The following is a 14132-nucleotide window of genomic DNA, read 5'->3' on the forward strand; positions in this document are numbered from 1 at the left end:
AGCCTGGTCTACAAGAGCTAGTTCCAGGACAGGCTCCAAAACCACAGAGAAACCCTGTCTCGAAAAACCAAAAAAAAAAAAAAAAAAAAAAAAAAAAAAAAAAAAAAAAAAAAAAAAAAAAAAAGAAAGAAAGAAAGAAAGAAAAAAAAAAGAAACAGGTTACTTGGGGTGACAGGAAGATAAACTGGTAGAATGATTTGTTTAGACCCTATGTTCAACCTTCTTAAATTAAGTGAGCAGGGTAACTTGTGTGATGGACAGCCAAGTCTCATTCTGAGGAGGTTTTCCTAATGGTCGAATAGACCGTCACTTCTTAAAGATTATCATTGTGCACTGTAGTAAGAGTATATGTGTTGTATATGTGAAGCAAAACCTTCAGGTACATATGCACTGCCCGCGTATCCTTCACTGTATTGTAATTCCAGAAATTTGCCTTGTCTCATTGCAATAAACTAAGCAAATATTTTATTAAGTCTTGAAATTACCCATCCCCTTTGAACTCCTATTGTGTGACAAGATTTTTTTTTCCTAAGGAGAGATACGCTGCACACAGCTACTCATCCCAGATAGGGATCTCACTACAGACCAAAGTATGGATACTACCAAAGTTCAACTTGCTGAAATAACAAGTTTGTGTGCGGGGGGAGGGGGGGAGGCGGATACTTATAGGAATATGGGTGAAGGATTACTTTCAGGGACAGAAATGCATCACTAAAAGCCCCATCCCAGCATGGGTGACAGCTCACAGACCTATAACCCTGCACAGCCTTTAGGAGGCTCTGTAAATTGGAGATTATCCTTTCCATGTGACTTAGTTGGTCCAAATCTATTTCAGGCAGCTCAGCTGGATCCCGTTTCTTCCAGGCAATTGGAACGGTCTCAGGGCCTTTTTTGAAGCTTGGCTTTTCTGAGAGCTACTCTTAGCAGCTTTATTGTATACGGTGGAGTTGAGGAGCTTAGTGAATAAGATCAGTTTCAGGGAGACTCTGAAGCTATTTTAGTTGATTTTATCCCTGTTTAAAGAGATTCCATGAAGGATGGGATGCTTCAGTCTTTGGGAAAATTATTATACAACACTCCATTTGTTGGGAAAAGAATCAGAAATTCTCAACATTCCTTGTTTTGATTCTGGTCGACAAAATCACAGAAACAGAGAAAAAAAGTCTTACAGAACCTGTCTTCAACCCAGTCATTCCTATTAACTTGACAGATTTTTTAAATATATAATTATAAAACATGTAAAGTCATTCCTATTCACTTGACAGATTTTTTAAATATATAATTATAAAACATGTGAAGTCAAATGTTTTACCATTTTAATCTTCATATTCTTTATTCCAATATATTTAGTTGCTTCTATATATCCCTTATCTTTGAAATTAACTATATGTTTTAAAAATAGATTTTAAAGATTTACTTTTTAACTTTGTTATTGCTATTTAATGAAAATGACTAAATTTATGAGCAAAAATGAGAGGATACAGTCTCTATTAAATTCCATCACCATTTTTACCATCCCAGTGACTTAGGTGAGCAACTGACCTTCACAGTAGCTAAGATATATAATATTTGTGCCTTTCGTATGCCTTTAATTTCATATTGCTGTGCATCATACACATTTATACAGTTATCACATGACCAAACTTTTACTATTATGCTCTCTCTGTCTCTATCTCTCTCTCCCTCTCTCTCTCTGTATAAGTGTGTGTGTATAAAACATGTGAGAACACACATTTAATATATACATATACACATATATAATATTTGCATATATATTTGATGTATATGCACACATACATGTGTAATAAATATGAAGGTTCTCATTAGAGTACATAATGTAGAAATCAGTTATATTAACAATAATATAGATAATAATAATTTAGAAAACATGCTTTAAAAAAGTCTCAATTGTGGGAGGGGTTTCCAAAAGAGGAAAGGACAATTTTATTTCCTTACCTGAGATTCAATAGTCTCATGGCAGAAATGGAAGAAAGCCGAACTAACATTTGAGTCTGAGAAGTTCTTTGGAATATTTTGGACTGAGGGGTTGGGAATCTCACAGGCTCTGTACATGTCCCAAAAGTCTAGTCAGCACGACGACTATGCATCATTCAGAGTTGTTTACTGTACCTAGAATGGAGGGTGAGAGTGCTCCTCCCCCAAACACACACACACTGTCTCCATTTCTGACTCTGAGTTTGTCACTGACCTTGACTGTATGGTAGCTGCAAATACAAGTGCCGGTTATACACCTTTATTCCTCAGAGTTACCCCAGCGTAGCTGTTGCGCTCTAATTATTGCCTTATGGACAGCATGATGTGGGTCTAAGAGATGCATGATTTTTGTTAGAAGTCACCCTCAATGACCAGTTAGTCTCTTATAGCTATTTGCATTTGGAGTAAGAATAAATGAAAAGACAATTATGAGTTTCTTATGTTCCTCAAGGGCATGTGAGTGTGGAAGCATCCCCTCATCACTGGTTTCTGCCCTGCTCAGAGAAGTTTCTTTTAAGTAGCTAAGGCGTACCATCAAGGCAATCACATTAACTCTGTTTACACATCTTTTAATCCAATGAGTAAAAATAAAGTGATTTCCCTATTATGTCACGTCATTGAATCATTCTTCTCTAGTCTTCATCTGATCCACTCTGGAAGATTTCTCACAATGGGGAAACATACATTCAATTAAAGTGAAAATTTCAATACTTTTTAAGAGGTCAAATACAATGTTTTCTTTGTATTTCATTAAATATTTAATTAATATTATCTCTTCTTGTTGCAGAGTCATTCTTTAAAACTTTCCAAAAATCGCATCATAATAACCCTTAGGTATTTGTTTATAATATTGCGAGTATTTGATACATAAAAACGCTTAGTCACAAACTACCCAACATTAAATTTATTCTGTATGAAACGTGACATTTGTTACTTAAATTGTGTCTATTTCAAAAAGGTGGGCAGTTTTTGTCCCAGAAAATAATCATCCTGCAATCTCCTGGGAATGGTTATTTTGGTTTGATACTCCATTGAAAGCAGACCAACAGCAAGCAGTCTGCGTGCTTTTCCTACCTGAAGAAATATCCTGATTCACCTCCTTTCTTCTTTTTCGGAAGACAATACCTATCTTCTATTTATAGACAATTCTATTCATTAGTAAATCATCATGCTGCCTATCATCTTTTCTCAAGAGACATACACTTTGGTCTCCTTGATAAAATTATTACTAGACACAAATGTTGCTTTTCATTATACATTTTAAATTATTTATAAATTTATTTTCTTTCATTTAGTATATATTTGTAAATTTGTTTTACGTCCTGGTTGCAGTTTCCCCTCTCTCCTCTCCTTTCAGCTCCTCCACCTATACTGACCTATGTTGCCACCCCTCAATCCTGCCTCCTTCATTTCTGTTTAGGAAAGGGCAGGTCTCCCATGAGTATCAAGAAAACACAGCCTAGCAAGTTGCAGAAAGACTAAGCACCTCTCTTTGTATTAAGTCTGGCCAAGGCAAACCTGTATGAGAAGCAGGATCCCAAAAGCCAGAATAAAAGCTGGAGTCAAACCTTGTTCCTACTGGTAGAAGTAGCACAAAAGGATTAAGCTACAAAGCTACATATATGCAGATTTCCTAGGTCAGTCCCTTTCAGGCCTAGAAAGTTCAGTCCCTGTAAACCACTGTGAGCACAGTTTAGTGGGTTCTTTGAGTTTTCTTGTGGGGTCCATGACCCCTCTGGCCTCTATAATCATGTATCCCTCATTTCAGCACGATTTCCCAAACGCTGTGTAATGTTTAACTGTGGGTCTCTTTGTTCCCATCAGTTGCTCTATGAAGCCTCTCTGATGAAAATTGGGCTAGGCACAAAACCGAGCGCGTCCCACAGGCAGGACAGACGGTAGATCGAGGGTTATGTGGCTCGGTTGGTTTCCCATTCCCTCTACTTAAACTCTTACCTGGTCACTGCAGATGGTTAATTCAGACTACATGTCCCACTGTTTCTAGGAGTCTTAGCTGGGGTCATCTTAGTAGATTCCTGAAATTTTCCCTTGTGACAGGTTTATTAACCTCTCCCCCAAAAGCTCCTAATTTCTTTTTAGTAATCTCTCCCTCCTTCCCTTCCTCCAAATCCTTCCAGATCATTTCTACATTCCTGTTCAGTCAACTTCCAGTTCTTTCTCATTTGCTATAAAAACAAAATTCAAAGCAAAGAAACAAACAAGAACCCTCCAAAGAAATAAGTAGAAAGAAGAGCAGCAAACCCAAGCAAAACAAAATCAAAATAAAGAGTATATAAATTACACAGAATTCTTTTTTATTGACTTACCATCTTGAACATAAAGGAGGTCTACCCTGTAATGTGGTTGATAGACTCAATGACTCTCAATTGATGAGAAAGGATTTTTCCTTTCCAAGCAGATATCAATAGCAAACATCTCCTGAGATACTGGTACTGTCTTTTTGTTCATTCCTCCTTCTCAGTACTTGGATTTTTTTCAGTTTAAAATGGTAGAAATTAATATAAATTTTTAATATGATATTAAAAACTGAGAATATATTTATTGAAGTTCAGGTTAAACTCTCTCGCTCACACACACAAACATACACATTCATAATTACCATTTCTCATTTAAAACAATTATTTGTGAAACAATTGATTTGGGGCTCCTCTTTATCTTTGCAGCATCTTTGACAGACACTGCATTTATTCAAATACAATGCATCATTTGATAAATCTTGCAAAAACTTAGTTTATTGTCCACAACTATATATATATATGTATATAATACTGTATATCCCGAGTCAATGTCATATTGTATGAGTAGACATTAATAGTCCAATAAACATTTGTCCACACTTAAACAATCGAAACAGAAGAAGAAAATTCATAGCAGAGTTCATCCCTAGAGCTATCTCAGATTACATCGGTGTCTTCTACAGTTACTTCTGAACCATTTTTCCCTGAGTAAATCGTGTTTTACACTCAGAGAGATAAAACACTTCTGCTGTGAGATCAACTGCTCCAAGGAAGTAAGTAAAATGAAATTCATCTTTATAAATATCAGTTTATTTCATAAAAATACAAAAATATAAATATACACTTATAAAAATATGAGTGAATTAACACAAAGACATCTTTCAGCTAAATAAATATGGCAGTAAGAGTCACTCCTAGATCATTAGGTATATTTCTTTCAATTAATTTACAAAGCCGTTGCACAATGTATAATTTCATAGTATATGTGACTGACAATCAGTTAAGAAAACATTTATAAATTTCCTATACTAAGACAAGGCACAAAAAGCCTTTGAAGATTTTTTTATTGATTATTAATGTGATATATTTTTCCAAGCTCAATAGGCAAAGAGGGTGAAATGTTATTACTGTTTTAAAATCTATGTCGTTCATACTCATTCACAGAAACTTACTGATTAAAGAAAGCCTTACTAATACAACACTTATGTATTGTTTGGAGTTGATTTTTAAAAATTTCCTCCAAAAAGAGACTAAAACAGGCCACTCAATCTTGTATCAAAGGGTATTTCCACTCGTTAGTGTGTTCAAGCCACGCAGGACTCAGTCGCGGTCACTGTCATCACCCCCATAGAGGTCTGCGAGTTTTTTGAACCGAGGCCCCCAGTCGCTGAGGTAATCATAATCCTGGTTACAATCAGCAGTGAGAGATTCTAAGGAGCTGAGCGAATTGGCTACAGAATCGTTCCCTTCATAGGCGTAAGTGGCCAGGGAGTCGTAAGGAGGTGCACTTGGGTCTGAGTCGTTTTCTTTTAATCTCCGGTGGATGAAATCTTGTACATCAATATTTTCCCACAGGGGTACAGTCCTTCTTATCTGAAAAATAGTTTCAGGCATGACATCTCTTCTAAGTTTGCTGTCTTCTCTTGCTTCCGGGTTCCTCAATGTGCCGATGTCAAAAGCCTGGGTGTCTTCCTCTCCACCACCTTCATCATTATAGGTCACAATATTATCCCTGACGTCATCCTTTGAAATGATCAGAGGCTCCTTTTTTCGTTGCCTCTTCAATGCAGCAAACAGCACGATTAGAGCTGTTGATGAGAGATGAAGTGATTCAATCAGTAAGATTCATGATTAGAGAGTATATACATAATTCTAGTGTATATGAAATTTAGATGAACATATGAAGACATGGGTAACTATTCAATTAGAACAATAAAGGGAAACACTACACCATTCAAAATAAAAACAGTAAAATTAAATTAAAGTAATAATTAAATAAATTAAAGCATTAATTACTTACATTTCAAAGCCTGTTGATTTTGGGTATTAAAGATATTATTTGTGAATGACTGCATTTGTTCAACTAAGAATAACTACATTCTCCTTACCGAATACACATTTATCTCAAAGTTAAGAAAATAGGCTGGGTGGTGATGGCACATGCCTTTAATTCCAGTACTCGGGAGGCAGAAGAAGGCGGAACTCTGTGAGTTCAAGACCAGCCTGGTCTACAAGAGCTAGTTCCAAGATAGGCTACAGAGAAACCCTGTCTCGAAAAAGAAAAAAAAGAAAGAAGAGAAAGGAAGAAAGAAGAAAATAATTATTTAGTCATTCCTATGAGTAAAATTTAGGGTATGTTTGTGAATAGTCTCTCATATAGATTCATATTAATGAACACTTTATATATACATATATTTATTTTACACATATGCACATATATATAATATGTGACTAATGATTTTATTTTATTAAGCAAGCATTTATTCAAATTGCTTTAGTGGAACGGTTTCGAAATTTGTGGAAAATCTGAAATGCAAGTTTTAAGACCTCACTATAATATCCAAATTTCAAGCCAAGTTTAATTTGTACTCATGCATCGAGCAGCTATAATTGGATTTTTCTTATTGAAACCATTCATAATTAATAAACTTACATTCAGATTTTGAAACTAAAATTATAATTTTGTTTTATTAATATATTATTCTATTTTTTAATTTGTGTATGTTCCCATGGATGTAATTAAGCATTTCCTCATATAGTAAAATCACAGCTTTTCTCATAGAAGTTGAATTAAATTTAATGTATATATTTGACAATCTTCTTTTCCTATTACTTATACAATAAGATTCATTCTCTATATATGAACATTTATTTATGTGTGTGGAGTCTGCAAGTTAATATCGAGATTTTCATTTGTCATTCTTTATGATGCGAATTAGGATCTCTCACTGAACTCAGAAATCACTATTTGGTTAGACTGGTTTTCCTTCATGTCTCCCTCCTAACTATTGCTCAAAGGGCAGGAGAGGTTAAAGATGTGCTCACACAACACAACATATTCCCTGTATGTTGGTTTTCATGTTCCGAGATTTGCATGAAAAACATTGTACCAAGAAAGTCATTTCCTTGACTCCTATAAAATGCTTTAAGAAAATTAAAAATATATATAATTTCTAAATTATGAAATTTATATTAAAACTCAATCATCTTATTTATGCAAGAGAAAAATAAAAAACTAAATCAGAATATAATAAAAATATATTGTAAGAAAAAAATTATGAAGAAAAATAATCAAGAAAAATAATCTGGAAATTTTCTCACAAATTTAGTTAAACAGGAAAATGAAAACTACATTTCACTTATTTTAAGAATATTTTAAGTCCAATATTTGCCAAAATTATTTCTGAGCCAGTCTTGATTATGCATGTTTATAATTCCAGCAATTTAAAACCTAAAGCAGTAAGAATATTTGGATCTGTCCTGGGCTGCCTACTGAGATCTTGGCTCAAACGGTAGAAGAAAAAGGAGGTAAGAGCATGCATATTTCACTAAAAATAACAAAACAATTTAGCTCCAAAGTTTCTGTTGCCTTTGTTGTACTCTGATTTAATTTTGCTATGTTGAATTATTTTTCATTGAGTGTTCGGCTTTGAACATGGTGGGAATACACCGTACCATTGTCCTGCATCTCCAGGTCAATTGCTAACCTCAGATAAATTCTAATGAAAAACAGATTGGGGACTTAACCTTCTTCAGGTTCATCTGAGAGCTATTGAAAATGAATAAAACATTACCGTTTTAAAACATATAAAATTATAATCTTTCTTATTAAAGAAAAATATCTTAAATAGTTGAATATTCTCTAATAATGGAGTCATGTACTAGAAATAGTGTTATTTTGTGATTTAAGATTAAATAAATGTACTTTTGTTTTCTAAATGTTGTAAATAGATAATAGATCAGTAAACGTATCTTATCTTCCCTAGACATGAATGAATTTTATCTTACAGGAATGACTCTTTGAGTCATTAATATCTATTTTCCTTCCTGTTCTGATAGATAAAAAATGTCTGCTTCATTTACTGGATAGAAATAAACATTTGATGTACACTAATGTAATCAGGCTATTACATAGAAAATTGCATCAATATTTTCACTAATGTATAACTAGAATGTAGTATTTATTTATATTATGAATATTATATTCCTAAGTACAGGGTTATGTGAGTAGTAAATCAAAAGAAATCATAGACCCTTTTTATAGCGTTATCATTTTGACGGGTATTTTTAAACTTTATACGATTTCATTAATTTTCTAGACATCCTTTTACTACTATGCATTTTATTCATACAGATTTTATTAGTTATTTTTGGTTTGTTTTACATATACTGATGTTAACCCTAGGGCCTTGCAATGCTAAAATGCGTTACCTCTGAGCTATACTCACAACATTCTTCTAAATTAAGATGGTACGGTAATTAAATCTCTAAGATTCATCATAGTGCCAGAGGGTCTCTAAGGCCAAAATTTACAAAATTCTTGCTGTAGGTTTCATTTCCACAATCAAGTTTCAAGCATCCCTAGACTGGACAAAATTTGTATTTTAAGTGCAAAACCACTCTCATTTTTTTTCTAAATAGCAGGACGATGCTAAATGAAATAAATGTTCCATTCACTTTTGTCAAAGCCTTAGTGAAGTTCTACAAAGATGTCTGGCCAGAGGGATTTTATCCACAGAGCTTGGAAAGATTTATGGTGAAAATAAGCCAGTACTCATGAACATTAGCATGTCAGCTTGGCAAAGTCTCCTGCCCTTAGTGCAAAATTTTTGGATGAATATTTTATAGAAATAATTTTTGGAGTGGTTTTCAGTGAAACAACCATTTGATTCAATTAAATATTGTATTGGTGAATGCTTAGATAAAATATATTATTTCAGAAACATGATTTAATTTGAAAAATATTGAGTGGGGCATTTGTGATTACCCTCTCATAGTGACATTATAAAAGCTGAGGTTGTGTGTGTGTGATTGTATATGTATATATATGTATTTACATACATATATATATGTATCTTATAAAATTTCTTTGATAAAAATATCTTAATGTGCTTTCATCAATGCCTGATATATTTCTACATATTTTATATTGTTAGTAAAAACATTTTTAAGGGTGAAAAACTCGTATCAAGATTAGAATAGAGAGTTTTAAGGTAGAAAATTTGCATTAATGCATCAATAAATACATTTTAGAAATTCCATTTGGAGGTGGGGAGACAGCTCAATAAATAACCAGTTTGCTTGACAAGAATGACACTAATAGTCCCGATTCCCACCAGACATGTGCAATGCCAGATATGATGATAAAGTCCTGGAATTCTAATTATAAGAGTTTGAGGAGGGACCCAGAGCATCTCTAACCAGTGATGCAGTGTATCAGTGAGCTTTAGGTCTTGTAATCTATCTTGTGTCAAAAACAAGGTGGAAATCAATAGAAAAAGTCACCCAATGCTGATGTCAAGGCTCCACACATAACTATGTTTAGGTATGACCTGGACAAGAACACAAAGCCATGCAAACACACAAGGAAAGGGATGCACCTGTTTTCTAGCCATTGCCTAGTTGAACAGATGTGATGGGATTAAATTAAGCCCTTAGACCTGTGGTCATATTACCTTCATGCTATAATTGTAACTCTTCTGTTATTATACCTTTGTTTTACAGTTAGACAACTAGTCCTTTCTCTAAAAAACAAACTAGGGGAATATTCTTTTTACATTGAGAATAATTTTGTATAATGTTAAATATGTACAATTTCATATAAAATGTCTGGGGAATGGAGAAGAAGACCTTAGGGAGAGGAGATTTGAGAGATGTGTATCTTACTGAGGAGGATGACGACACAAAGCAAAATTGCAATGAGCGCTCCTGTGCTCAGGCCAGCAGCAAGCATCAGGGCCTCTGCATTACAGGACTGCATGTTTCCTTGGTTATCACATGCACACACACGGATAGTGAGTGTGCCGGTGCTGCTTTGAATAGGGTAATCATTGTCAAAGATTAAAACTGGCAGTAAATAGGTGTTCATCTTGGAGCGGCTGTACCCATCTTTTTGAGTTATGATTCCTGCTGTATTATCTGAAAAGGAAAAAAAAAAGAATATTAGAAAAAAATCATTGTACTCATTTCTTTCTCCCATTCATTTCTCTTTTCCTCTTTTTCTGATTCCTCCCCCACATTTTTCCACTCTGTAGTCTTGAGATGTGTTTTCGCATAGTCAAGGCTAGTCTCAACTACCCTATCTAGAAAATGACTTTGAGATACTTGATGTTCCTGTGATCACTTCCAAGGTGTTGGAATGACAGAAGAGGATGCAACACCTTGCTTCATGTTCAATTTCAATTCTTCCCCTTAATAATTGACACTTTAGAGTTTTATAGATATATTTTACCTTTATTGTCTACAATGGTAAAGTTTGGGTTAAGTGGAAATTCTGGCACTGCCTCAAAGAAGAATTTGTGTCCTCTGGGAGGGTCATCTTTGTCCATGACACTTATTGTCTGAATCAACTGAAATCAAAACATAATCATTAATTTTGTTCTGCAAAAAAAAAAACGGAGCTTAGTTTATCCAAGATCTTTTCAGTTGCTATAATTTGCTAAGGCAACTTTCTTATTTTTATATAATTAAAAATTTGACATATATATCATTTTCAGGAAAACATACCAGAGGTGTTGTTTTTATGGATTTATTGCTTTCATCTTCGATAGCATCTAATCAATAATGGAAATTATCTCTGACGTCAAATTTATTAGGTACTTCAGGGATTGTTTTTACTTCCTGGTGACTTGAACATTGGAAATTGATCAATTCAATTAATAATCTGTTATGTCATTTTTCTAAAGTCCTAATATCTTGTATTTTTTTATTTGCATGATTATGATATTATTCCCTAATTAGAATTTTTTTAAACAAGCCCCTCAAAAAACAAAATTAGGTATTAAAATATAGTAGAATTGAAATTTTGCAATTACAGAAAAGTTAGATTAAGTCATACATTTCTGTTGGGAGCAGTGAGACCCCAGATCCTGAATTTCTTGTAATCCCCTGATCTGAGTGCCTACAGCTGCTCTGAGCACAAGCCCTTCAGGAGTTCCTGATGGCAGGAGAGTGGTTTCTGGTGGGTTTGGCTGGGGCGTGGCTCTCTCGATATAATCTGCCCCTGAACACAAAAAAAGGGGCATCCTTGGGGAATTCAAGGATGACCCGTGTTGCTGTCTCTCTGTCTGTGTGCGTTTGTGTATTTTAACCTCCAGCCCCTTGCCCGAAGCTTGGTAACTGGGTGTCAGCGCACAGAGCGTAGATATGGGGGCGCGGTGCGCGGCACATTTCTAAGGTACTTAATGCAACAAAACATAAACAAGGAAACAATTTACAACTGAATATTAAAATATTAATATTTAATACATATCAATGTTTATTTAAAATGTATACTTAAGACATTAGCATATATAACTCACAATCAGTCTATTTATAACTCTATGTGAAAACATTTGGACATGCTATAAATGCATTTATTTTCTTATAGTCACTTTAAAAAGAGTTTTTGAAAGTCATATTTTAAATATCATTGTGAGTGCTTTCGTAAGTATACATAAAAGAAATATAGTATCAGTATGACAAAATTTCATACAAGCAAAGCATTGACTCCTGTCTTGCCAAAGATATGTTTATAAATAATAGCTTTATTTACCTGCCCAGATTTTGCATTTTCACAAACAAATGTTTCATAGTACATGGCAAATTCCGGAGCATGATCATTTATATCAAGAATTCTGATGAAGACAGGAATTTGGCTACTTTGTTTTGGGTTATCTGCAACAAAAACTTTGTGTAAATTTTCAATGCCATTTATAAAGGAAGCTTTAAAGCCACAATCAGCATCAGTAATCAAGTGACCGATCAATCCCTGTATTCTTTAGCTCATTTGGATGGATGGCAAATATCTTTATTACTTGGCCCAAAAATAAAGCATAATAAAAAAGAAATTATAATTGTGTTTAATAAGGTAAATTTGACAATGTCTATAAGCTCATGTATAATTTTCATGAGGCTAGATGCAATTGAAATCCATTATTACTTGTAAATAAATATAAAATTTATTTTTAATAATTTCTTATCTTTAAATAAAATTTCACATAAAGTACTAACATCATCTGATTAATTATTTCATAGATATTATTGCTATTATAATAATGTCACAAAAGAGTCTATTTTCTGTCTTTTATTTGCTACTATGGTGAAATAGGTTTAGAAGGATATACCTTCAACTTACTTATCTCTGTGGCTGTAATTGTGATGTTGTGCCAAGGGGATGATTCCCTGTCCAGTGGCTTCAGAGTGAAGATAGAGCCATTTTCTGAGTGAATACTGAAAACCCGTTCCATATCAGTATGTCGGTCAACAGAGTATCTGACGGAAAAGAGACTTGTAAATTCAGACCTATCTGAAATTACTTACATCGTTCTCTATTTCATCAATTTATAGGAGGAAATTCTCATATGATATGGCAAAAATGTGAGTTGTAAAATGATGGCATCTTTTCGGCTCTTTCATCCCTATGAAAAAGTTTGAGGCTCTGACTGTTCCATTATGACCACCTTGTTGGGTAGTGTGTTTGGAGTCCTTACTTATACTCCTGGGTAGTTGTGTAAACATTAAGCAAAATATTAATTGCTTTTTGATTGACTTATTTTATCATAATCCAGTATTAAATTTGTTATAGAAAAATGACTATAGTGAGGACAGGAAAATAAACAAGAACAACAAAGAAAGAACTATCTAGCCATCACTGGGTGCATTGCTCACTTTTCTACGTGTCTCCTCAAAGGCACTTAAAAGAACTTTTTGATCTGCGTTGGAAGTGCTGTATATTTTAGTATTGTTACTTTTTGTTTGTTTGGTTGGTTTCACTTTGTAGTTTTGTTCTCTTGTTTGTGTATTTGTTTTCAGACAGGGTTTTAAGCAGCTGGGAATGGCCGCGCATCATGTAGCTCAGACTTTCCCTTAACTAGTCTTCCGGCCTTCCTCTTAAAATTAATGGTATTATTTTTTTAGGCATGTTTGTTGATATAACCCAGGTTGATGTCCAATTTGGAGTTCTCCTACCTTATCCTCAGCAACCTTGGCACTGACGACATAGAAAGGCATCCGAGCAGTAGTTCCTTCCTTTTTTTTTTTTTTTTTTGTCGTACGTAATGCATATGTGTCCATCAATATTGTTATAGGAAGTACACAATTTTATAGAAACAGAAAATTCAGTTTTTAAGGACTATTTGTTTTTATTTCACGCACATGTTAATATGCTGCGTGCCTGCTAGGCAATTGTGGAGGCAAGAAGTGGGGTTTAGATGCTCTGGAACAGGATTAACGAAGATTGAGAACAACCTCGTTGATGCTGGGAACGAAACCCAGGTTCTCTAGAGGAGCACTGTTTTTAATCATTAAAACATTTCTTTAACACTGTAAATTCAATCTTAATCTTGAATTTAATTTTGCCAGTTTAATTCAACGTATGAAAGTACTTGTTAAATTTACTTTGACTATATCTTATAATTATCTCAGTGTTTTTTGATATTGTCTCATTATAGTTTTTGCATCCCTTAGAAAGTTGAACAGTTTCATCTGAGAGGAGAAAAGGTTACAAAAAAGTGGCCTATTTGTTTGTTTACTTTATTCATTTTGTTTTGTTTTAGCGTGATTTTGAGACAGTCTCACGGAGCCTGGGTTTCTTTTGAACTCCTTGCTTAGCTAAGGACAACCTTGAAATTCCTATTCTCCTTACTCTTATCTCCAAGTTCTAGAATTACAAGGGTTCCT

The 14132-nt window shown here is 34.1% G+C and overlaps 1 protein-coding gene across 1 annotated transcript in view; it reads right to left on the reverse strand.

The window, feature by feature from the left end:
• Positions 1 to 4448: 4448 nt before the first annotated feature.
• The window catches only part of Cdh9 (cadherin 9), a 99347-nt gene continuing 89663 nt past the window's right edge, over positions 4449 to 14132 (reverse strand). Inside the window, exons 8-12 of the mRNA XM_057789768.1 lie at positions 12589 to 12725; positions 12007 to 12128; positions 10705 to 10822; positions 10140 to 10391; positions 4449 to 6061 (exon numbers count right to left, since the gene is read on the reverse strand). Coding sequence (XP_057645751.1) covers positions 5574 to 6061; positions 10140 to 10391; positions 10705 to 10822; positions 12007 to 12128; positions 12589 to 12725 — 1117 coding nt within the window. The 3' untranslated portion in view covers positions 4449 to 5573. The remainder of the gene's footprint in view (positions 6062 to 10139; positions 10392 to 10704; positions 10823 to 12006; positions 12129 to 12588; positions 12726 to 14132) is intronic.

The sequence above is a fragment of the Chionomys nivalis genome, chromosome 15, assembly GCF_950005125.1.
Source record: "Chionomys nivalis chromosome 15, mChiNiv1.1, whole genome shotgun sequence".
Taxonomy (NCBI): domain Eukaryota; kingdom Metazoa; phylum Chordata; class Mammalia; order Rodentia; family Cricetidae; genus Chionomys; species Chionomys nivalis.